Source organism: Fringilla coelebs (genome assembly GCF_963513975.1).
Source record: "Fringilla coelebs genome assembly, chromosome: 1".
NCBI classification, from domain to species: domain Eukaryota; kingdom Metazoa; phylum Chordata; class Aves; order Passeriformes; family Fringillidae; genus Fringilla; species Fringilla coelebs.
Window position 1 is genome coordinate 125,622,325 of NC_140028.1, and position 26,471 is coordinate 125,648,795.

A 26,471-nucleotide genomic window follows, 5' to 3' on the forward strand; every position below is an offset into this window, starting at 1 on the left:
ATATATTCTCAAGTTACGCCCACAAAACAGGATCCCAGAGAAATTCTCACAAACAGGGTTTGCAAGAATACAGCAGAAGTGTGTGTAGGTAGATGTGGGTGACTGGATGGATTATGTATGTAATCAACATGTAAAGCTCTGTAATACTGAAAATAACAAATTGTTGTGAAGGGGTAAGGGTGGAAAGTGCATTTTACATGGATTATCTGCCCTAGTTCCTGTTCTTATTTTTGGAAAGCAATCAGCTCTTCGTGAGAATTCAGCACCACGCTGAGCCACCCTGGGGCTTTTCATGGCCCAGCCCTTCACTTTGCATTATCATCTGTTAGCAGCCACATCCTGTGCAGACTGATTCATTACAGCCAAGAAAGGCTGAGAGAACAGGAGACCCTCTGAACCCTGAGGTCTGAAATCACACTATCATACTTCTCTCAGTGCACTATATAAAATAAAGCTACCTTTTCAAAGGCATTGCCACTCATTTTGGTAATTGTTCCAAATAAAAGTTTATTTTAAGACAATATGTTATTTTAACTCAAGACCCTTGCAAGTCACCATTAACACTCTTATGCCTGATTTGGAAGACCATAGGTTCATCCCAATTTAATTTAGACACAAAACCAAATAATTTTGACCATTTTTGCTTAATACCTATGGTCAAACTCAAACAAAAACCAGGTAATCATAAACTGATACAGTTTATGAATATTTATTCATGAATGTATATGAAGTACATTATTATTTTCAATGATAGTATATTTTTGTTTTCTGTGAAGCTGAAGTGCATGCAGTCAGAGATAATACAGTATGTTGAACTTGCATTTTTAAACTCTAAAATGCATTACTTTTGAAACAGTATGATTTCCTGATGCATACCTATTGAACACAAATATGTTGCAGGTCAATTGAAAAATCTGAATTAGTGTCATAGTTTATTACTTTCCATTTCACTGTATTTCTAAATATCTTAATATTGGACAGCAGTTTTAAGCATGAATTTAAATGTAAGAGCAACTATGAGATTCTTGTTTTACACATAGATGAAGAAACTTCAGAGATGAAATGACCAACGGATAGCGGCTGGGCTGGATGCACTAATCCTCAGCCTTAAACTTCCAGTTTCCTGCATTAACTCTGGGACTTAAGTTACATTCTTTGATGTATTTGTTTTAAAGTTGCAATGTACACCTGAGTCTTTGTACAAAATTTTTTCTGCCTCCTCTCATGATTACAGCAATAGTAGGACATAAGCAAACTGTACATAAGCCAGTTCTATGACAGAGTGGCAGAAACACAATTGCTGAACCATGTAGAAACACAGTTTGCTGGTACCAGTGCTACCATAGCAAGCAGTGAGGGATGTGTATTGATGTGGCAATAGGAGAGCTGTCAGAAAGCATCAGTGTGGGCACAGCCCATGAATCCCTTTTGTCTCCTGTGTAACATGACTGATTACAGCTAAATTACAGTGACTTTAAATGTACAAGTCAATTTTCTAAGCTAATTAAAATCAGGGAGGCTAATACTTCTAAGGTTAGCAAAATTCAGCTCCTATACAGCATAATCAAGACCAATGGAATACATATATATCTGATTTAAATAGAAATTCATTGGCTGGAGTTCAAGGGAAACAGTGCTACTAATAATCCATAGATTGCCATTTTACTATATCCCTTATAACAGGAACCAAGTAGGCACAAACTGTGTGTGCAGAGACATGGGTATATTTCCCAAAGAATCAAGGTTCTATTAGAAACTAAATTGACCCACAGAAACGACTGAAAACATACATAATAGATGGATATGTATATATTCAGAAATACTGTGGAGATTTTGCACCTTTTGTCTGCAATTTGTGGAAGGCATTTTAGAGGTCATCATGCAACTGATGTCAAGAGAACAACAGCAGCCCATGCTTCAACAGCATGCAATAATTCTATGATCAGCATAGTTCAGCTAATGTTAGAAACAAGAGGATGTTTTTAGAAAATTTCCCTCTTAAAGGTCATCTTCATCCCATTAATCCTGCTTTACAAAAAGACTGGTTTTACCTAACCAAGTCACTAAAGCACAGATGAACACTCTCTCCAGATCCTCTCCATTCACAAACTCATCCTTTCGACACCCAATTCATTGATGTTCTAATATCAAAACAACCTGTTAAAGCTTTCAAGGCAAACGACTCTGAAACAGGAAAGGGATGAAAATGTTATGCTCCCAAGGAAATCATCCTAAATTATCATTCATAAACTGGTAACAGAAGATAAGTGGTTACAGGGTTGGTGGTACCTCTGGACTATGTGTAGGGTCCGAGGTATCAGGCTTCACACCTTTACTTTGCCTGACCTCAATTCTACCATTCTGATATTTTTAGAAAGAACCTTGAAACAGGGCAGCTTGTGGGCCAGCCAGGAGCCCTCAGCACATTTAACAAGGCTCAATAGCCCTGCTAACTTTCTCTTTTGCCAATTGAGATTAATGCAGTGATTAGGTGACTTTCTTAAATGAGGTATTGTTTCATTTCAGCAATAGGAAAGCTACAGTGTATAAAATAATAAAGACTTTGAACCAATTAAGCAGTCTAAAATCATATCTATTTCCCTAGGGCTCAATGTGTCTTGAAAAGCTAGGAAAACACAACAGTTTCAAATCCTCTCTCCCTCCACACACCCCACAACCAACAACTGTACTTGACCTTCTCCTTTCTAACTATTCTGTCATCTTTAGCTCTTAATTCTAGTGGAGCAGCTGTGTAAATATAGCCGGAACTAAGAAACCATAATCTTCAAAGCTCAGGGATTATTCTCTCTTACTTTCCTGAGCTTTTTGCAAGCAGGTATTTAGCCTGGAACTACTGTCTAGCCTCTCTGCCTAGTTTTTTGCCCTAGATTTTAGGCTTGCCTTTGAGTAAAATCAGTGTGTGACTACTCAGCCCCATGGGGAGCAGGCAGGCAGCATCACCCACTCACTCCCGGCTCACTCCCAGCCAGCACCACAGAACGGGACACAGGCAGGGAGGAAACTGAAGTCTTTCATGTGCTCTGTGGGTCTTTGGTCAGCTGGGTCTACAAAACTGCAATTTTTCTTCTTTACAGATGGTTTAAGAAGACTGACTAATGGTTTAAAGAAGGGCAAGGCACCAGCTATGTGTTGGCCCTTTATTTTGTTCTCAGACAGGCAGGATGGCTGTGGGAGCCCACATGACAGCCCCCAGCACCAGCCTGCTGTGAAGCCAGGCTGTGTATTTCCCTTCAGTTTATTCACACAGCTCTGCAGTCTCATACTGCTCCTAAAAATAATCACAGCCTGCAGAGCAGCACGAGGGGCAGGCCTTCCCATACCTCTGTCAGTCAGGATTAAAAAAAAACAAAAACCTTTCCTCAACCCCCAGACTAAACAAAGAGCACCCTACACATCCCTCCCAGCAGCAAGGAGGGTTGTTTTGGCTTGGGGACACAAATCTATCAGAACAGGCTGTAAACCGTGACCCTCTCAAAAGATGAGTCACCCAGCAGTAAAGTGAAAATACTGATCCTAAAAGCACTGATTCATGCCTAGATTTCTCTCTCAGAAGTCAGGCAGCATCATGAGCACACATTTGCCAGCCTTCACGCACTGCAATCTGACAGCTGACTCACGACTGCATGTTAGGACTAGTGCCCCATATGTGGTGGATGCAGGTCGACTATGCTTTACACACTCTGCCTTACCAAGTGCTTTGTAGCATCAATTTGTAGTACCTAAATCCTCCCTCCATGTCAAGAATGACACGCACCTCTCAACAAGTTTCAGCCAGACACCAATTAACACTCTGCTATTAGTAAACAAATGATCCAAGATACAGATAACATCCCCCCAAGGAGACAAAACTGCTTCACTCGGACATGCTGAGGTCCAGAAGGGCTTAGCTAGCCCCCACCTGACTGCTTCCACAGGAGCAGACCACAAAGTCCTGGGTAAGGAACTCCTGCAGGCCCAGAGTGCTCTGTCAGAGGCTACAGAAGCACCCAAGTCAGGCTGGGAAGCGTGGGCTGGCTGTGGGTATTGCTTTCCACACAAAGGATCAATCATGTCTCACTAAAACATGAATATTTGAAGAGCAAAATGTTTCACTTTTTTTTTTTTCAAATATAAGTGCACATTCAGTACAATGCAACTTAAAAGTGATCTGAAAACCTGAAGCCTCATCATCCCACAATATTTTTCCTAGTTGAAACAGTCTAATGCTAACACACAGCTATGCAGCTAGAAATAGCCAGATCCTGAAGGCTGGTTAACTGTGATTGTGTGTAAATAGCTGAGGCAATGCTATGCAAACTCTCATGAGCTAAAACAAGTGATAAGGTGACAAGACCTTATAGCTTGTTCAATAGCACCTATTCAGATGCAATTCCTTATCTCCTTAGAGAAGCAGGTTAAGATAGTCACCTGAAATCTTGCAGAACACAGCATTCACCTGTAGCCCTTTGAGCAAAAGTATTTTCAATTTAAGATTTGTAACTCCAGCATTGTAACAAAATGACACCTGCTTATTCAGCTACTCTGAAGATTTTCTTACACATACCAGTATTTAGGCCAGAACTGGAAATTCATCATATGGAGAAACGTGATCCACACCTGGCAGGACCATGCCAGCAGTAACTCATTCAGTTCAGAAGCTGAATGCTCTCCTGCAATCATTGTTTTGTTCATAGTTGGAAGACTGTCATAGTAATTATTACGAGACAGTTTCAGAGGTAAAGCTACATTTGTATATTGTACTCTCAGGACTGTCACTGTAAAATTCCAGCAAAACAGTTACAATACAGATAAAGGCATAGCTTGAATTTAAAAATCATCCCCTAGAGTCTTCTACTTCCAAGTCAGTATTAACACTGTAAGAACCATGACATTTTAGAAACAGTACTCTCTACCTTCTCTCACTTTTCCCTCCAGAGTGCTAGAGTACAGATCTGTCAAGTCGTTGTAATTAAAATAATTCACTGCTGTTTTTATGCATAGAAGAGTTGAGGGAGACTGCCACCAGATAAAACACCAGCGTATTTAATATGCAAAACAAAACACAGTTGTTTTTTTTTTTCAAGCAGCATGCCTTTTCAACTATTCCCAATAGAAGCCTAACAAGTACTGAAAATGGAGCAATAAGTATTGGTAGCAGTTTGTTTACCTGGTACAAAGAGCCAGCCTGCCATCTCACCTTCCTTAGCCCAGGAGAACAGTGCATCCAATAGGAAGAAAAGTATTAGCCAGATTATACCAGTTATACACCAAATTCATAGGACTCAGCATCACTAATATAGCTTTTTCCTCAGGACTAAAAGTAACCTACATTTTGATGTGCCATCAGTTACATAAAAATGAATATATCAGGGTTTTGAGAGAGAGTATTCTGGTTCAAACTTAGCCATTTTCATTTGCAGGCTAAACAAAGTTTTTCTTGTCTATGCTTGGGTCCTGAAACCAATTAGAAACTTACCATATCAACACATTCTACTCGTTGCTGTAACTTCCCAGAAAAAAATTCACCCAAGGCTTAACTGCAGATGAATCCCTCAGACAGTTTCAGATTCACAAGGCTAAAGACATTAAACCAAGTACCACCTGAGAGTCCATGTGATATATGCCCAAGATTGCCTATTAAGTGTTTGCAGGCTCAGCTATATACGAGACGTTTCAAACTGTGCAAGAGCCATCATTTTGGAAAAGAGTCATGGCAGCAGGTATTTCTTCCGTGAATATAAAGACATACCATTGATCCAAAGTTTTCAATGAGATACCTCCAGTTTCTAACACTGTGACATTTATAAGCCTCACCACATTTTAAAACTTTGGTTATTCAACAGAAATACTGATTCAAGTAACAGCAGAACTATGTGCACAGAGGTTGATAAGAATGTACCACTGCAGCACAAGAAGTCAGAAGTCAGCCTCTGCAAGCTTGTTTTCAATTGTTTATTGAGGTTTAAGAAGTCATCCACATTTCTATAAATATAGACATTACTTGAGTAAGTGACTTACAATGTCACCAGTGCAGGTACATATATAACCAACATACAAAAGCTCCACTGGAAGCTACTTCAGTTTATTCAAAAAGGACCAAGATGTCATAAAAAAAACAAACAGCTGTCACTTTCAGTTATCGAAGACACTAAAGTGCATTTTTGGTTATCTCCTGGTCGAACAGCTGCTGGTTAAAAAGCTTGATTTTTTTTTTTTCAACATAGCTAAATTACATTGATTGACATTCGGTTTGTAGCTGTCATCCTTCTGATACATGGCAGCAGGTAAGAAAAATGTATTACTTTGCTGGTTGAGAGGAGGAAATTGATTTTGCTAGTGTCTACTTTTTTTTTTTAGTCTGGTATTTCCAACAAAAGTTTAAAGATAATCTAACATTCTGATGAATTTCTACAGCACCACTAAAGTTAGTCTTAAAAATCCAGGCTCTGCTTTAGCCCTTTTAATTGCTAACCAAGTATCTAAAGAGTCACTTGAAGCTCTGTACCAGTAAGAAAAACTACCCTCCCTTTTCTGTCAAGCACTATCCTGCCCAGTTAACACTGTTTGCACACTCTGTAAACAAGAACAGCTTAAAGCATAATTAAAGCAGAACACAGGCCCATCTTGAAAATCTTCTTCCCCCTTTCCCTCCCCCCCGCCCCCGGTAGTGTCTAATGTTTGAGTGTATAAAGCATTATTACATTCCTAACCACAAAATACTGTAAGAGTCACAACAAAAAAGCATACGTTAAAAGTGACATAGCAATACTGCTTTAATAAAATGGGGTATTTTGGGGAGATACAAGATGTGCTCTGCTAATTTTGACTCCATCTTTACCTCATTGTAAGTACGTCATATTGCCAGGAAAGTCACCAACAGGGCAAAGAATGCTGCACTGGTTAGAACCACAGCAGCCATAGTTGTTCTTTATGGCTCCTTTACTGCAATTCATTGACTTTTGATATCCTAGGAGGACATAAAAAAAACTCACCATTCAGAAAAAAATTACTAATTTTGAGTAACAGTTTAAACCTGTTTAGCACTGTATAATGATGAATGGCTACTTCTAAAAAATAAAAACCTTACATACCAAAAAACATGCTATATGTTGAGAAACCACTTTTTCATGCTCCATCGTGTTGTTTACAGTTTTTACTTGTCAAAGTCTTTCTTTTACCAGTTGAAGAATCCACAGCACTTAAAATTTCAAGTGTTTGAACTGAACGTGGTTTAATTTCAAAAAGTGCCAAATTAAAAAAACCTACACATGTAGCCAAGCTTTCATAAAAATCCTCAAACAAGGTAAAAAACCAGCCTCAACGAAATTATGGGTTACTAGCTTCATACATGTTTTTAAAGCTGTATAATGTTCACCTAAGCACTCCACTTACGAGCATTAGAAGTTTAAAAACACAGAACACCTTCAATGCAAATTGCTTGCAGAGGGCACCGTCAAACATATGACTACAACACTAAGCAGAAAACCCTCGTTTTATTTGGCTATTTAGACATCCATGTCACATATACCCACCCATCCATTTCCTGATAGCATTACATCATCTATTAGGGCTTCTGAAATAATACAGAGCCAAAAAACTCAGAAGAGACTAGTTAAAAAAAAAAAAAAAAATCCACAACTGCACAGCCTTCCTGCACACAGCAAGATTGTGCAACTGATTGTTCAACGTAACTAAGCTTAACGGCATCCAAACAGGCAGGCCTGGCTTTGGAAGCTGTCTTACGTCAAATTTTGACCATGTAACTACTCTAAAATAGAAAGGTCAAAAAAGAACTCATCTCTTCTTTTTCTGCTGCCTCAACATTTTCCTTCGCTTAATTATCATATCATGTAGTTTCTCCAGTCCCTCTTTAAGTCCGTCTCCAATGATTGCACACGTAGGCTGCAAATGCCAGGGTGTTGAAGAGCTCAGCTCACTCATTGCTAACATTTTCTCTATTTCGGAAAGGGACAGAGAGTTCCTCAGGTCCTGCTTGTTAGCAATGATAAGGACAGGCACTCCTTGATTCTCAGATATCCTAGTAATCTTATGTAGTTCTGTTTTGGCCTCCTCCATCCTCTCAACGTCGACGGAGTCCACCACAAACACGATGCCATCGGTGCACCTTGTGTACGACTTCCACAGCGGCCTCAGCTTCTCCTGGCCGCCCACATCCCAGAAGTGGAAAGTGACCGTCTTCGAGTTGCCCAGCGTCACTTTGATTTTCTCCGTATTAAATCCTTTAGTGGGGACAGTGTTGACGAACTCATTGAACTGCAGTCTGTAGAGCACCGTCGTCTTCCCGGCGCAGTCCAGCCCCAGGATGACGATGTGAAAGCTCTGGAAGGAAGGCAGGCTGGAGAGGATCGGCGTCTGGTCCGAGAGTCCATTCCCCATTGCCAGAAGGGAAGGTGACAGCAGGCTGCCACGAGCAGAGGCGGCTCCCGCGGCTGCGCTCGGATCCTGCCAACGACACGAGCGGCGTTAGAGCCCGCTCCGCCAGCGCCGGGGCTGCGCGGCCGCAACGCGCCGGCCACGGCGCCGCCGCCCCGACTGCGGGGGCGGCCGCGGGCAGCGCGACGCGGAACGCCACACGTCCCCCGCCCCGCCCGGCGGCTGCGGCCGCTCCCGGCACTGCGGCTCGCCCGGCACCTGCGGCCCCGCCGCCCCTCGCCGCGCCCCAAGCCTACCGCTGCTCCCTCAGCGCGGGGAGGGGCGCGCCGCCCGCCACCCCATGTCCACGCGCCGCCGCTGCTCCCGCGGCCGCTTCTGCTGCGGCTCCCGCAGTCGCTCCCTCTTCCGCTACTGCTGCGGCTCCCGCTGCTTCTCCCGCAGTCGTTCCCGCTACTGCTGCGGCTCCCGCTGCTTCTCCCGCAGTCGCTGCTGCTGCCGCTACTGCTGCGGCTCCAGCCCCGGCTCCCGCAGTCGCTGCTGCTGCTCCCGCTCCTCTCCTGCCGCCGGCACCGCCCGCGCGACTCTCCCCTGCATCTGGCGGCGGGGCGCCTCCCAGCGCGCGCCTAGCCCCGCGCGCCCCTCCCCGCGCGCTCCCATTGGCCTCGCTGCGCGCGGGGGGCGGGGAGCGAGCCGCGCTCCGCCTCGCCCATTGGCCGGCCGCTCACGGAGAACCCGAGTATCGTACCGTCTGCACCCGAGCGCTTCGGGCCGAGCGCGGCCGGAGGAAGGGGCCGCTCCCCGCCCACGCCCTGCTTTGAACGGCCCCCGCTCCTACTCCTCCCCCCCGAGAGGCGGAGCTGCTGCCTCACGCGGGCCGTTCGGGACAGGCCGGCGCGGCCTCGCCCTCCACCTACGGCGGCCCTCCGCCCCGCGGCGGGCGGCAGCGCCCCTCCGGCGGCCCAGCGCCCCGCCCCTTCTCGGGAGAGTGCGCGCTCATTGGGCGCGGCTGCTGTCACTCCACGGCGGCCCCGGCCGCCCTGGGGCCGGCTCTGCGGTGCCCCGCCCCCTCTCCACACCCATTGGGTGTAGGTGCTGTCACTCTAGCGCGCCCCCTGCCGGCCCCGGGCGGTGCCTCCCCGCGCACCTGCGCCGCTGCCGGGGGCGCGCGGCCCGGCTGGGGCGGGAGCGGCGCTGAGGGCCCGGGAGCGCCCTCGGCACGGGCGGGATCGGAGGTGCTTCGTAAATAAAAGTGCGCCGGCCCGGCTCTCTGGTCTCATCGTACGTGCTGTATGTGCCTTTGACCAGTCCCCGCGAAACCGGAGACTGACCGGGAGGGCCCGGGAATAACGTCGTGGGTGACACGGTTCTGATGGTCGCGTGGCGCACAGGGATGGCAGCAGTGCTCGGTCTGAGTGAACACGCAATAATACCTGGCTAAGAAAGGTTGCAAGAAAGGTTTCCCACAGCACAGAGACATGTTAAGTAATCCTGCATTTTCATATCTCAGGCTGATTGGAGCAGTGAAATGTTTCCCAGAACTAATTACGAGTGTCAGATAACACATTGACTGCATTTACTGTTTCCAGAGCATACAGGTGTTCGAGCAGGCCTGGAGGAGCCGTGTTGTGTCTCAGCTCTTGCTGCCGTTCCATGGCTCTGTTCCCTCCCGCTGCTCTGCTCGCTCTGCTTGCACGGCTGTGGCAGTGCAGATGGTCACTGCTGCCTGTGTCGGGTGTACCCCGGACCAGTGTGAAACAGCACACAGGAGTGTTGTGAACAAGTTCACAAGTTAATACTGTTAGAGTTGTTAGTGTCAATCTGAAACTGTAACAAGTTATGTTATTTAAATGGTCGTTAAACCTTTAAGTTACCCCTTTCAGTCTTACCCTGTATTTGTATCCCTTTCCGCAATACTCTGTGTTTGTACCCCTTTCTGTCTTACCCAGGAGTCGGATCCTTTTCCATTGGGAACCCCTTCCCCTGCTCCCAGAAGAACTTGCACCCACGCTGAATTTTAATGAGAGGTTGATGGAACTATATGAACCCTCTCAAAAACAACAAACCAGCACTGACTTTAACCCAGCAGAACCGCACGAAATCACCCACCATTGACCAGAGCCAGATTCTGTCCTGCCACCATAATTTAAATAGCACCCAGCTTGGATGACACCTCTAAGCTACGAGCCTACATGGTCTTCCTAAGGACTCTTGTGAGGACGGAAGCCCCAGCTCTGCCGAGAGACAAAGCTGCACTCCTCCTCCTCAGCATCATCCTGTGGGAGCAGCGGCAGTGTGCATAACCCCTCAGGTTCCCCACCCAGAGCTGTCTTTAATAAAGGCCTTTTTAAAGGAGTTGGTCTCCTGGCCCTGTTTATCTCAGGAGGATCAGAGCAGAGCATGCTACAAAAGTCTTCATCTATAGTCCTTAGATAAAAGATTAATAAATCAATCTTTCCAATAAAAGCATATGTTTAGCTGTTACCTAAAGCTATTGTGCTGCTCTAGTAGCACGGTGTATGTCCGAGTGTATGTTTTTCTGTACTCAGTGTCAGAATCATAGAATCATAGAGTGGTTTGGGCCACTGCTGTGGGCAGGGACTCATTTCATTAGACCAAGTGGCTCAGAGCTCCATCCAGCCTGGCCTTGGACACTTCCAGGGATGGGGCATCCACAGCTTCTCTGGGCAACCACCCAAATCTTTGACCAGCTGAGCTTCAGTAAAAGTGAAGCGTCATTTTCAATATTAGTCTTGCATTTTTGTCTAGAGGACTTTAAGGTTTCTTGATGTGGCTGCTGAAAAAGGTTCATTCACAAGAATATTCAGACAATCATATTTCCTTTTTTTCCCATTGAAAGCATTGTTGTCCATATTTTAAATCACAGATAATTTTATATAAAAGAGAAGAATAAGGGACATATAACAAAAAAAATTTCCACTGTGTGCTGTAGGCAATGTTTCATGTTACTAAAGTGTTAAGATACCCATTCTAGTCCTACTAAAAATAGCAAAATTCTAATTTGCTTACATCTGAGATGAATATTTCACTGCTTTTATCTTTGTTCATTATTTACATCCTGATCTTGCAGCAGATTCTTTTTGGAGGAAGTGGCCTGTTTGTATAGGAAGGTGATTTTACATCTATGGAAAAGAGGGATAAGTTACTACCCCTAAGGCCAGCTGGTAAGGTTTTTGATTTGGCAGTATTTTACAGTACTTTTGCATAACATAAAGAACTGCATAGCATACAATGTAATAGGAAAGCATCTATAGTGACAGGAAAAGTGGGCCTTAATTATTTAATGGATGGTTTTCAGTAATTCAAAATTGGGAGGAAACCAGCTAGAAATACCTTGTTAAGGAATATTACTGCAGATAAGAATTTATTCATAAAGCTTGACAAGCTGAAATAAATCAAATTGACCTTTATCTCCACCTACAAAATTACCTAACCCCTATTTTTAATGGAAAAATAGCCCTATTAGTTATTACGGTCTCCTAAACCTTCATGTCTGATCGTTACCAAGATCCGTTCAAACTTTAACACAGCTTCCTAATGATACTTTTTACAATTAATTCCATGAGAATGGATTTGGCTAGCTCCTCCCCTCATGGAAGATATTTTGATTTTAAATATAAGATGCATAAGGCTTGTTTTTATCTCTTGTTCTCCTGAAAAGCAGTCAATACATAATATTTTATTGGAAAGGGAGGGATAAAGAACTGATGGTTTTTCCTAAGGTATAGTGTATCCAACACAGTAGGTGGAGAAGGAATCTCACAATCTTATAAAAAGAGTTTTATGACATCAGGGAAGTAATTTTAAGATTAGACAGAAATTAATATCTTCAACAACATGAGCATACCTGTATTTGTAAATATATACAGGGAAATAATCAGAGCTCTCCAGAAAATGCCTGGACACTCCCTACAGTTAATTTATCACATTTACCTGTTGTAACTTGCTATGAAGTGAATTATGATCTCTCTGGAGCTGAGACTATTTTTCACTGTAGGTCTTCTTTGCACCTTGATCTTAATTAATGCCTGTAGGCACTTCTGCAAAACAGCTATTAAATAACAATCCAAGTGGATCAGCTCCTCCCATACACTTCATGCTGCTTTAGAAGTCAAACGAGCAGACTGGGCAGGTGTTATGGAGTAATGGTATCTAAATTAGTGGGAGTGTAGAAGAGTTGACACATTCAACCTCTGATAATTGAAGGTAAGGGTAAAGCAAGGCTCTGATTATCCTGTAGAACTCTTGAATGAAAGGGGTGTACAGAAAGAACACCTTTCATACTTTTCAAGCGTGTAGCTAAATGGGGGGAATGGGCTGTTCCTAGATGACAGCTGAAAATAACTGCAAGATGCATCTAAGAGGAATGGTGAAATGCTCGAGCCACATGCAGAATTTTTAATGCAAAATAAGGAGGTGTCTAATTTCCGTGTTGGGGTAATTTCACGTACTGATACTTTTCTCATTTCCTATTTAATCTCTACAGATCTGAGTTCTTTGTGGCTCAGCATTCCTTAGCTCATGAAAACAACCACAACTTCAGCTTCTATGGGCTAAAAACCTTCTCCCCTTTCCTGTTTACACAGTGTACCAGTGTAAATAGTAATATATTATTTTCCACATAGGTTTCTTACATATATGCTATAAATATTTTCCACATAGAAGAAGGCAGGGCCGGGGACAAAACATTGTGTTTCAAAAAAAAAGAAGCAGTACCTGTATGACATGCAGCTTCTTCCCTATGATAAAGTAGTTTGGTTTTCGGGTTTTGTTTTGTTGGTTTTTTTTTTTTTAAATTCCTTAATGGCCTGGGGATAATTTTGGTTCAGGGCAGGTCTGAGTGGGCCAGGCTTCCAATGCTGCAATTATTAACTGCTTCTGAGCAACTTAGATTGTCCTTATTAGGGATATGGACCATGAAATTGGTTGAAGTGTTGCCAAGAAAGAATTGGCTTACAGTGGAAAGATAAGATTATTGGAAATTTTAATATTATTACCCAGCAGAGACTTAGTTACCTTTTAATACATATCACCTCCTTCACTGCAGGAGCTGTCTCATAGTGCCCAGATAATAAAAATGCAAAGGATCATCAAACATCTACTTGCAAGGTTGCATGTATTCTTCACAAGAAATTGTCTTTCATATGGAAATAGCAATTCATGGAAATTAAATATAGCAGTTCATGAGAGGTTTACTGTAGCAGGACATTAAATCAGAGATTTCATTAGTGCTGGTCATTTTAAAGTTAAATTCCACTCAAGTAGGTATGGCTGTTGTTATACAACCACATCTAGTGATGCAGCAGATGAGAAATTCCTTCCAAAGCAAAGACAGTAGGCTTGAATTTCCATGGCCAGATATGCACAATATTCCTTTTGTTTTCATTAAATATCTTCATTCTGAAGAACAGGCTAATGGCATATATTATCCTATAATACTTCAATAGCTAATCACCTTAGAGTTATTTTTAATGGGACCACGTATTGTGCGTAGCAAATTTGATTCAAATCAAATGAAAAATGAAACATCAGACAAATGACCCTGATGCCATGTCCTGCAGATGCAGAGGGATATGGTCAGAACTAAAGAACAGTAAAAGACAGAAGCAAATATGAGCAAATGCTGAAGGAGGGATAGGAAGAAACCAGCCGCATCACACAGCTGAATTAGTTGTCAGACACAAAGGAATGAAGTCATAGGAAGAATGGAATTATTGCAAGGACTCTGCACTGTCAGCTACAGGTAGCAGGTCTACAGCAATGGGATCCCAACCCCCATCTTCATGAGAGAGATGTGTTAGCAGCCTCACACCACCAGTTATTGCTGCTCCGTGTGGAAATCGAGCAGATTTCTCAATGTGTATGAAAGAGAAAATCAATGGCATTTCAGTACAATGACATGGCAGACCGTGGCTGGGGTAATATGTATTAATGTTTGTGTAATAGCAATAATGTTTATTATTACAGTAACCAACTGTAGGTCAGTTGTACATTAAAAAATTGAAGTTACTTCTCTTCAACTATACTCTAGATCTCAGAGCTAAAAAAATACTGCTTTGAATTGTTACACGATTCTGAAAGTATTGCTTTGAGTTGTTGCATGGTATGTAAAATATTACAGCAGTTTCACCATGAATTTTGAGAACCCCCTTGAATATGAGCAGCAAGAATGAAATAGCTGACAAATTGCAACACATGAGTTTTTGCTCTTAAGACTATCTCTTAAATTGATGTACAAAATGTTTTGCACAAAGAAGCCTTTTATCATCTTTGCTACGTCTGCTGAATTCTTTTATGATAACTTACATGCTGCATGAGCTACTTTGCTTTGATTATTAAAAAGTAGTTGGTGGTAGAAAATCTAATTTATTTCCTCACAATAAATAAGCTTAGAGCAGTAGGAGATGGAGTTGCTGTGTGTAGACCAGTTAATTAAACTTACTGTCATTTCATACGTACCTTCACGTGAATTCTAACATCTATATTTTGCTACTATCATTTTCATAAATAAACATAATGCCATACAGCAGGCTAACAAACAAAAAGCCTCTTCTGATATAGACAGTCCGAGTTTGTTGCATTTTCAATTCTATGCAGGTGTGTTAGCTGAAAGAAAGCTGTACTAGCTCATAAATGTTCTTAGTCACACTGAACAAGTGTTGGCTCAGGGTAACTGAAGTTTTAACCTCCGCCTTCCAAGCTCAGTGAATTTTGGTTGTTTCATCCTCTGATGGATGGCTGTAATGGTGGTGACTCCATGTTTATGGAATACAGGGAACAGCCTGACCACTTTGTGTACATGTGGTTGTACGAGTAATGCACCTTCTGTGACAGGGTGGGACAGCAGAAGGGTTGTCCCCAGCAGCATCTTTGTGTCAAGAACTTGTATGACAAAACTCTCAGCCACACTGAGTGTTCACTTAATAGCAGAGTGTTAATTAATAAGGGTTTAACATAGATCCCCTCTTCATATGATACAAAGTTTATAGTCAAAAATCCAAACCTGGACATAAGACTTGTTATGGGGCAATTTAAAGAATATAAAAAAGCTTTTTTTTTTTACAGGAACTCCTGGTTTCCATCCCCACTTCACTGAGAAGCTGGTGCTAAAAGACACCCAGCAAATATGTTTATTTAATAAATGGACAGAATACCTCCTACTTTAATCCTTCATTACATGAGGCAAGACTTCATCATGAGCAATTCCACTGTTCAATGTGTGATACTACACACAAGCAAGCCTTGGCTTGCATGTTTTCTTCAATGGTTGTATACTGATCAAAGACTCATATTCACCTCAGCAATAGGTTCCCCACCTTCTTCCCCAGGTTTGTGACAGCACTTTTGCTTTTATAGAGTTTTTTCCCCCTCTGGAACTAGTGACTTGGTCATCACACTCTTTTGCTTAGAATGTAGTGCTAACTCAATGCTACATTGAAAATCTTGCCAGTTAAGAGAATGGCTTACAATATCTTTTTTATTCTCCGGGGTTTTTTTCCCCCAGAAAAGCTATGGGCACTTTAGAGTTGTCTTTGGGATTTTTTTTGTTGTTTTTGTGGTTGTTGGTGGTGTTTTTTTTTTTTTTCTATGCCAGAATAACTCTAAACAGTTTAAAATTCTGTCAAGCTGAGATTTCACTATCAGCTGCAATCCTCTCACATTGCTTCCTTTGAAAAGGTTGCAGAGTTTTTTAAATATAATGCTTTAATATGATGGGAGCAGTTTGCAAGCTGATTAAAAGTACTACAATTACAAATATAACAGCAGCATATTTTATTTTGCCCCTGTGTAGATGGATTTAATATGTGAAGGTATTTTCCCAGCTCCAGAATAATAATGGAAATGTTGGTAATATAACTACTGCTGTTTGAAATATTGCTAGCACAGAGCGACAATGAAGGAAAGAAAAAACTGCTATTAAATATTTTTCTGTACTAAGGAACTATATAAATACTGTCTAACTATTTAGCATGTATAAAGCTGCTGACATTTGCTGGAATTGTAATAGATAGGAAAAAACAAACAGACCTTGGACATCAGAACAAAGAAGGCTTTTTCTTTGATAAATTTGTATCTCAGTTGATTTACTGTAGTGGAAAAAAAAAAGTTACAAGTTCTGACTGAAGCTTCTGACTAAGTGTTTATGGGATGAAACATTCATTTAAGCCAGTTCTTCCCTAACAATCCATCTGCTTGCAACAGTTACTTATTTAAAAGCTATGCTTTGTTCTTCAGGTGCTGCATATATCCAAGAGGAAGTACCAGGACAGGAAGAAGCACACAGCACTCAGTTCACAGAGTCAGAGTTAGCATAAGGTTAATTAAATGCTTAAAAGACAATATAGTGCACTGAAACCTGCCATGAGAGCATTTCAAAGACAGTCACAAAAAACAAAGCATTGAAGCTCCACTAATTTGCAGGGACTGGCCTGTTCCTATGGCTGGCTGGAGCAGGGAGCCTGTGCCTGTGTGGGGTGCACAGCTGGGTCTTGGATGTGTTCCCACCATTTTTGGCAACAACTGAGAGGTGATGCCCATCCAATATACAGGGTCCACTGTGAGAACGAGCAGGCTGTTGATCTGTAATAACTTTGTGTAAATCAAATTAAGTGCACACCTTGAAGAGGAAATTCAGTTGCTCATCTCTCCTAAAAAGGCACAGCAGCAATAGAAACAGATTTCACAGAGATTGCACTATTTAGAAATAAAATTTTATGGGAGATATGGCTAAGCTCCCAGGAGGGTTGTGAAAAATCTAAAGTCTCTGTTTTAGTGTATTATAATGTAGGTAGTACAGTGATAATGTCACAGTTCCTTGAGCCTGGTGCTCAGAGGCAACAGTTAAGAGAAGTCCCCACTGAGACAGTGAAATATACCACAAACAATTTGTCTGATGTTCTCCAACCACTGTTTGGTAATTTATCAGTGCTCCTAATAACAGAAGCTGTGAGCGCTGCTTATAACTCCTGGTCACATACAGAACAAATAGTATGGAATATAACTACTCTCTGGCTTTCTGAAAGCATCTTTCTTACATGAGTGAAAATAGAGACCTGCTGGCTCCCTAGATAGAGGGAGTGGTTTATTTTTATTTTTTAAAGAAAGAAACAATTTATTATTAATTTTAGTCCGATAACTGAGCTCAAATGTAGTTTGTAATATCTTTAATGAGGTAATTATTTGATTAAGAATGTTCCTGAAGAAAAACAGCAAATACATGCTTTAACAGATAATTTAACTCTGTCTTTTTAAATCACAGAAGACTGGTAAAGCTTACTGAGCATCTGTGCAGTCCACTGGTCTCATTCTCTGCAGTCCTTGCTTCACTTCCTACCAGAAGTCTTTCCCAGGCACTTCATTTTAGCTCTATAGTTGTGAGGCATTTGTGAGTTTTCAAAAATTGCATCACTGGCTGGATCTTTAACCTGTCCTTTTTAGTCAACAGGCATCTGAAATGCACAGTGAAATACTTAATATGGCCCAGCAAAATAAAACATAAATTCGCACTCAGGATTATATATGAGCCAATTCTTTGCTTGCAAAGAAGGTCATAGTTCTGAATGGCTTTTCATTTGGGGGCTTCCCAGGCACTAGGAGTTTTGAGCTAAGACTTACCTGTTTGCCCCTATTCCAACACAACAGCACTCCCAAGTGTAGTGCATGCAAACCCTGATATAGCAGGTCCTACAGCTTTGCCAGCTGTGTGGCAACTGCATCCAGTCCCTGTGCATGTTTGGATTTTGACCAATATATTAAATTTTGTTTTGAAGCAAGAGGGTGTTAAAAATCAGTTTTCCAGGAGGAAATGGAAAGAGCAAATACTCCTTTGCTTTGATTTCTGGTATGAAAAGTAAACTTCAGTCAGCCGAATATGAATGAGAGCTAAGCATTCTAGATTGGATTTTTCTCAAGCCCAAACAGAGTTGTTTGGCCGCCAGTGATAAGAGATACAGAGTTTCAGTGCCTCCAAAGGAACTCTTTCCCCCCAGGGCTATGGATAGTTTCACCACCCAGCCTGAACTGTGGCGTGAAGGTCTCAGTCTCTTCCATTGAGAAATGATGGGTGTCTTATACTTACGTACTGGATATTTGCTGCAGTTTCTAAAACTTAAGCCAAATTTAAAAAAAAAAAAAAGATAATTCTTCTCACAATACTTTGGGGTTTCAATGTGAAATCTGAGCCTATTACAGTGTGCTATAGCAAAAGGAAAACCAACCCTTATCCTAGAGAGCTCCCATGTTTGTGTTTATGATTAGATGAAAAAGGGAAGAAGAAACAAAACAAAGAGAGGACGATGAAAGAATGGTTTCAGGGAAGACAAACACTGTGTGGGTGGGGAGGAGTAATTTCATCTCCTTGCTCAGCTGTAGTCTAGATTTTTAAAATCTTATCAGCTCACCATGCCTTCTTTTTAAGTTAACAGTAAATCTCAAAATTACTCCAGTGAATGCAAGATTTGCTTGCTAAATGTTAAAAGCTAAGTCACTTGAAAATTGATTTGAAAGCTAAACCCGGGGGTGTTAGGCAGAAAGCTTTCTTTCACATCCTAGGTTTCAATTCTTGGAGGGAAACAACAGTAAACTCACTTTGAAAACCTTATGAAACCTGTCCCTGCAAAATCGTTTTTACTTTCCTCTCCTGGGGAATATGATTCAAACAAACCACATCATATATTGCAGTTCCATAATATTGAAAAAGAGAAGTCTTTCAGAGAATTTGGCACAGCTTCTGCCAATAGAATTGCAAACTTTCATAAAACCCTGCCAAAATAGTAATTTTTAAGTGCATACTTTTTTAAGCCTTTTGTTGACATCACAGCATTTTATCAGAATATAGGTTTCCCATTCTCTGGCTCTCATGGCCACACCACACTACTTAGCAGGCTTTAAACAAAGTAAGGAAGGCAAATAAACAAACTTGTGGAGGAGCAGATTGTGTAGTTCAGATTTTAACTGAACTCCAGTGAATGGAGGCAATACTGCAAGAGGCAGTAGTTGAAGTGCTGCAAGGGTAAGCTCTGCAGTTTTCATCTCTCTGAAGCCTTCCTCTTCACCTCTCCCAGTACTGATCATAAAAGATTAGGAGTCCAGGCAGAATTTCTAGGGAGCAGAAGCAGCAGTGGGATAATATGATCATTATTTTTTTTCTAATAGAATTATTTTATTCAAGGCCTCTCTATTGCTCAAAAAGAAAAATGAAACAAATAATACCTCCTTATGTAAGGAAAAAGTAAACATGGACATATCATAAACAGAAAGAATCTATTCAAGGAAGTCTTCATGCTTTGAAGATTTTGTAATTCAGATAAATATATGATACATTCAGCACATGAGTAGATGCAACGCCAAACTGAATCTTCAGAGGAAGCATGAGAAATCTTTGAAGAGGACAAATGGTTATATCCCTTCCTCCTGGTTTACAGATGGGAGGCCTCTGGCCATAGGTCATTCTCTGAAAACCTGTTACTAAATCTGAGAGATTCTGCCTGCTGAGGGTCACTTAAAGAGCCCTGCCCTTCTGCTTAGGGACGGGGATAGCTGCACAGTCTTTCCTCTCAGCACAACTGTAGATACAGGGATTTTCAAGCTAGCATCACTGCCTTCCCTGCAAATCCTTCATCTTTGAGTCCTTGCTGAGGATTGATTGAAGGCACAGCAGTCTGGCACATAAAGCATATATGTGTTTCTGTGTTTTTCAGACCTGTGATAAGTCAGAGTTAAGGTATAATGACAGCCATCAGCTGTCACCACAGAGGCCCTAACTCCAAGCTTTCACTGGGCCAGTGATGAAATTGTGTGAAACCAATAGCAGCAGCCAGCAGACATTTGTTGGAGAACAGAGACAACATTTAAATGCAAAACCAAAGCTTCAAAATGAACAAGAAATTTGGTAATCTTCATCCCTCCATCTGTAATCAGTGAGCACTTTTTGTTTCTCTCAGTTCATACCCTTGACTGTGGACAGGACTCCTCATGCTCAGTCTCTGGATTGAAGCCATGTCTGTTGCCCAGTATAATTCAGTAATAATGAAAGAAAGATCCAGTACATTATCAACACTCACAGTCCTTAAGTCAACCACAAAACATCACTTGCCAGAAACAAAATGAGCTGTACTGCAGAGAGGCCTCACGTTTTAACAACAGCAGCAGCAAAGTTTCAGGACATGGGAGATCAGACAAGATGCCATCCCCTTTAAAAGCAACTCTTTTCTTTTTCCAAGTTGAAGTAAGAAGTACCTGATGATTTTGCCATTTCTTTGTAAACACAGCAGAGCCTTGTCTTTGCTTCATACTTACAATCCCCAGAGCAGCTGTTCCCATTCTGGAGAGGAATTTTTATGGACCTTTATGCAGATACACCCATAGTTACAGCTTTACTGGAGTGTCAAAGCTGAACAGGTGAGGATGAGAAATCTATTTTAGCTTGTATTGTGTTATACCATAAAAGCTTTACTTCTCAGTTGAGCTGGCCTCTGGCCTTTCTCTGCTGCCCTAATGCCACAGCTGGTGGAACTGCACCCATTCTTCAGCAGGTCTCTGAGGCATCACACTCATCTCATCTAATCCTGTTCTCAGCAAGTGTCAGCAGTCTGGCACCAATGACACGGGCCCCTGTCTGGATTATGAGCAGTACCTACAAGATGACAGTGTTGAGAAGTGACTTGACTAGGTCAAGCATTGTACAAACACATGGTAAGAGACAGAGCAGCTTAAATAAACAGGGAAAGGATCAAGGAAATCCTCGTTTAATAGGTAGAGAATGGGACAGTAAATTCAGTGATTCACTTCACACAGACAACAGGAAATACAGGTACCAGAATCCCTGTTTGCTGCTTTGAATATCAGACAAGTTTTCATCACCTTTCGTCACACAATCTTAAAAAAAGATCACTTTGAGCTCCAGGAATTCACACATGGGATTATTTGGATGCTGAAGGGTGTCAGCAGATGCTAGGATGGGACAGAGTCTGGCAGCAGAAGGCTGCCTGGGCCTATCCAGAAAGAGAGTAGGGGATTGTTAGGGTGGGCTTCTTGCCTGTTCCTGGTGGTAGGACATTCACTGCCACTTCTTACCTAGTAGGAGAGTAGCTGGTTAGTGTTGGGAAGGACAGCAGTCTTTGGTGCTATTAGAGATGTGTGCAGCCCACTCAGCTGGTTGCATGGGGACTCTGATGTGCTGCAAGGCCCACTACAGGAAACCTGTGACCTTTCTGAGACACCTCTGTGAAAATCTAAGCCTCGAGGGAAATCTGTAATCTTCCAATCATCGGTCTGTTTTAATCACAATTGTTTCTGCAGCTGCTTGTTCTGTAGCAAGGGTATCAGACAACACAAAGCATGGTGAACCGTTGGGCAAGTGATACTAAAACCACCTGATTGCATCCAGCCTTGATGTTAGTATTGCCAAATGCTGGGAAATCACCCTGAGTCACCTCTGTGATATCTGTTGAAGAGCAGCAAGGAGAGCAGTGCTCTTCTAGCACCATTAAGAGGCTTTTTTAAAGTAATCAAAGCATTGCTGCTTCGTGTGCCTCTGGGCTTTTCAGTGGGATACTGTTCAGATTGTTCCAGTCTCCCCTGCTTGCCTCCATGCAGCTGATTTTTGAGGCAATGATCTGCAGTCTAACGAACAATAAAAATCAATGCTTTCACTTGATGCTTTCATTTCATGTGCATGGAGGCCCAAATTTCACTGCTGGCTGATTAAATGTGGTGGTAAAATGTACAGTGTTGTGGTTCTCAGTACACCCCTAACAAGCCTTTGAGGAGAGACCACTCACAGGGTGGAAGTGTGGATGTGTTTAAGAAGAAGCCTGATACAGACTGTTTCACCTTCTGCTTGCTCCCCTGGAATAACTGTCTGCTATTATTAAAGAAAAAAACAGCTTATATATTCTGTTCTGTAGGGACAATTTTTTCCCCTGAAATGCAAATATGCTTTAATGTCAAGAGGAAAATGACAAGCAGAGGGAGAAGGGCTGAAATAATAATCTGTCAATTTGATGCCATGGTGGCCTCCCAGTTCCCATTGGTCAGCCCTTCTCCTCCCTGCACCTTGGAAGCTTTAATTGAAGTGAGTGTAGTATATTCATTTTCAGCATAAGGTAATGGAGTAACAGGAAGAGAAGGTCAAAGTAACTTCAGGCCAGTCAAGAGAGGATGTAACTAGGCATTAAGGACATGTAGTAGATTAAAGATCTGATTGTGTTTTCAGAAGTTCCTTTGATTTTAGCATCTGAACTCCTAGCTCTAAGAAGGGAAAAGTGTACTATTTCTTTATCTAAAGACAAAATTATTGTCCTTAAAAAAGAAAATGCTAGGATTTGTAGACTCAGCACAGCAAAGTATTATCTAGCTCTGGTTTTATTAGATAATAATTTTTTGGCATATATACTTGCATTTGGCTCAATTAAGCCATAAAGGTAGAACTTCAGTGAGATGCTGCTGAAGCAGTTGTATCCTAAAGCAAAGTTTGAAGTTTTTTTCTGAAACTTTCCCATAGAGAAGTAAATTCTGAAGAAGAATTTCAGTCCACAGAAAAGAATAGCCTTGTTTGGGCTAATTTTTTTTCTTTTAAATTCTTTTACATTCAGTAAAAATGAAGACTACAAGAAGGTTACAAGATTAATAACAAGAAGTGTTCCTCTAGCCTATGAAGATGTCTAAAGACGACTGAGAGCATCTCCTGCTATAGTTTAGTGAACAAAATATTTTCTATAGGATTCCTCAGTTATCCTGTGAAAGGGAACTATAATCTTACTGTCTACCACCTCCCATCACCAGCATTTTCTTGCTGCAGTTGAAGCCTGTGTGAGTCTGCACTGGCAAGAAATCAAACCATTCAATTCAATTGAACATAGTAATTTACAGCAGATCTAAATCTATATAGCACTATGTGCTATGGTCAGAATGGGTATTTAGAACAATGATTCCAGAAGCTGACTCCTGTCCTGCGTATAATCTGTAGTTATACTCTAAAATTATGGTATTTTATGTAATATAAATACTACATAGGACTATAATGTCCTGATAGTTCTAAGGATTCCTAACACCTTTCTGCTGCAATGAAATAAAGATGAAAAATTATGCTGTGTTTACAACCAATAGAACATGAGTGCTTTGGTATTAGCATAAGGAAACTCCTAAATCAGGGTCTAATTTTGCCATTGCAAGTAGAGTGAACATACTATGACTGTGTGATAATACTGCAAGACATAGCTTATTCTTGACTGAACTTGTCTGTATACAGATCTGCAAAATTCTCTCTATTATGAAAACAAGGCAGATAGGTTTGATATGTGTATTCATTAAGTTACGTGCTTAAATATTTTCTTGAAAACAGCTTAATCTTTAATTTCTTGAAAACAGCTTAATCTTTAATTTCCAAGCACTCATAGTCCATCCTGTCCTCCCTCATTCTCTTCTTCTTCTCAAGGGAAAGAAATACATCTCTGTGTGTACTGCACATGTATTGTGAAAAATAAACTTCCTCACTGGCAAGCAAACCCAAGAACAATGTTGCAAGCAGCTGTTGTGCTTAAAGCCCAATGGAGAACACTGTTCCCTTATGAGCTCTCAATGCTCTTCTCAACATCAGCAATCAACATGCCAGAACAATGTATTACAAACTCAAAAGCCCAGGCCAGGAGACCACAAAAGCTCCTCTGTCCTGTGTGAGGGAACTGAAAAGAAGCTTTCACAGTGCTGGAGAATATGCTGGCAGACTGTGCCAGTTCAGAGCCCTCAGTGTCCCAGAAGATGTTTATGTACAAGAAGGACAAATCTTGTCTAATCCTTGGTTCAGAAGCTACTATAACTGTTATTTTTAAAAAATGAGAAGAATCATATGTAACTGTAATCAGATAATTACAGGCTGCTCAGTGGCTGAGGCATTGAAAAGGTCTTTGTGCTCCTTCCAGCAGGAGAAGAACATCTTATCTACTCTCACAAATAAGAAGCAAGATGTATCCTTTAAAAACAAACATAAACCTATTTCCTCCTCTTTTATTAAGTAGTTATTTCTGTACTCAATTATTTTTGCAAGCGAAAAGTTATAAAACCAGAGAGTTTGATCAACAACAATGGTGTTTTTTCTTAAAGATGAAAATAACAACCAAATAAGCACCCAGTTCTTCGATTCTCACTTAGGTTTGTAATTGTCAAGTTGGTGAGAAGAGTTAAGCTTCCATTGGGTAAAATTGCACCAAAGTCAAAACAAGTAACTTCTCACTGCATGTCCATGTAAAAGGAAGGTACCTACTTAGGTTTTCAGGAAATCTTGCTTGACACAGTGCAAGCACTGCCCTACAATATGTCAGAGAGAGGAAGATCAGCCTGGCATATAGAATACTGGTTTTTGTAACTTTATTTTAAATGAAATCACATTCAGATACAGCCCAGCTATATTAGCAGACATTTAAACAAATGTTTAAAGCTAACTCCTATAATTAATCTCTTAGCTTCATGATTCTTTTGTCACTGATATTATGAATTCAGACTAAATTCACTCTTTTGTATTACCCTGATTTAAAATCCCAAGCATGTTAAAAAAATACAAAAATGTGTAAAATTTCACTTTCCAATCTGACTTACAAGAATAATAAAACTGCTGAAATGCTGTCATTAAAAAGCCACATCGGTATGATTTACAGCTGTACAAATTGTTGTTTAAAACAAGCATTACTGGATAAGTGATCAAAGCAGTGCTAGAGATCTGAAGAAGTTTTCCCACTGCCCTTAAATAGACTTTCTTCTGGCTAAGTTACAAATAAAAGCCACTTTGAAAACATACTTTTAAATTCACCAGAATAAAAAAAAGCTCAAGTAAGTGTGCCTGAGAGAAAAGAGAAGGCCATATTCTATGGTGCATACTCACATTCCAAATCCCCAGAAATGCTACCGAAACCAGGGCTTTCCTTGCTTTTGACATGCTTGATATTAGTCTAACACCTGCAGATAAAATCAGAAAGACATCCTGCACCTGACAAGGTGAACAGTCTGCATGCTGAAGGAGAACTGAGCACTGCTGAGTAAGGCAACAGAGGTGAAGTATGGCTTAAGAGCAGTCTGGTTAAGGCAGAGGATGTGTTTTCAAAGCTGTTACTTCTGCTTCCACTTCAAAGCACTAGCACACCGTGTTTAAGAGCTTTAGTTAAAAAGACCTGGTGGAGCTGGAGCTGGTTCAGAGATAAATCTAAAGGAATTCATTACAATACTCTAGACAGTCCCTCAAAAAAACCTTTGTCAATTTCATATTCTGACAGTATTCAGTCTAAAGCTCCACACAGATACGTATTAACAGGGTAAACAAACATGTTAAGCACAGCTTTCTCCAAATATCCCTCCATTATTTGCCCCCTGTGAGCTACAGCTCCCACTGTGGATCAGACATTCTCTGAAATTTTCAATGAGTGTATCAATATGTGGCCCTAATAACTAAATCAGGTGCAGTCCTTTCCTTGAAATGGATAGTTTTATTCCTCTATCAGGCCAAATTCTGCACACTATTATCTTGACCTTAATCTAAAGGAATTTCTGTGGCATTAGTTTGGATTTTTAAGTGAAGATGGAATTTGGTCCATTTTAGCACATTAAAATAAACTGATCCACAGCTTTTCTTTAAAAGAATCAGTAGATGAAAGAAAAATTCTTTCTTCCTTTTAAGATTAAAGATTGGTAGCACTTTCTGTATTTACTACTAGAAGAGTCCCCCTCACCCCCTTTGGCCAGTTTACAGTTATCATTTATCCTTCCCAGTGCTAAGAATTTCTAGGTTATTCACAGAAATACATCAAAGCTCAGGAAAGTGTAACAAGAGATGCATCGTGTTGTTGCATAAGCTTATGCTTAAAAATACTAGAAAGTAGCTGGGCTCTGGTCATTCTTTGGCTTCAAGCTGGAGTCTCCTTGGAGAAATCAGTTCTTCCATTTGTTTGAGTCCCAAGCCAGGAACCAGCCTGTGAATGTGGGGGGTTCATGCCCTTGCTTCACAATTACAATGGGGGTTCCCTTATCTCTGCCAGAAGGATCTGTTTCAATATAGCGTTTGGCTAAAAACA

The 26,471-nt window shown here is 41.3% G+C and overlaps 2 protein-coding genes across 2 annotated transcripts in view; both read right to left on the minus strand.

The window, feature by feature from the left end:
• Window positions 1–5,934: 5,934 nt before the first annotated feature.
• ARL4A (ARF like GTPase 4A) lies at window positions 5,935–9,005 on the minus strand. Its single transcript, XM_084208675.1, has 2 exons — window positions 8,691–9,005; window positions 5,935–8,463 (listed from the first exon to the last, which is right to left on the minus strand). The coding sequence occupies exon 2, from the start codon at window positions 8,395–8,397 to the stop codon at window positions 7,795–7,797; it is 603 nt and encodes a 200-aa protein (XP_084064801.1). The 5' UTR covers window positions 8,398–8,463; window positions 8,691–9,005; the 3' UTR covers window positions 5,935–7,794.
• Window positions 9,006–24,858: 15,853 nt separating this feature from the next.
• Window positions 24,859–26,471, minus strand: part of SCIN (scinderin) — a gene marked incomplete at its 5' end in the record, with an annotated part of 47,928 nt that continues 46,315 nt past the window's right edge. Inside the window, one exon of the mRNA XM_084204521.1 lies at window positions 24,859–26,462. Within this exon, the coding sequence (XP_084060647.1) occupies window positions 26,329–26,462 (134 nt within the window). The 3' untranslated portion in view covers window positions 24,859–26,328. The remainder of the gene's footprint in view (window positions 26,463–26,471) is intronic.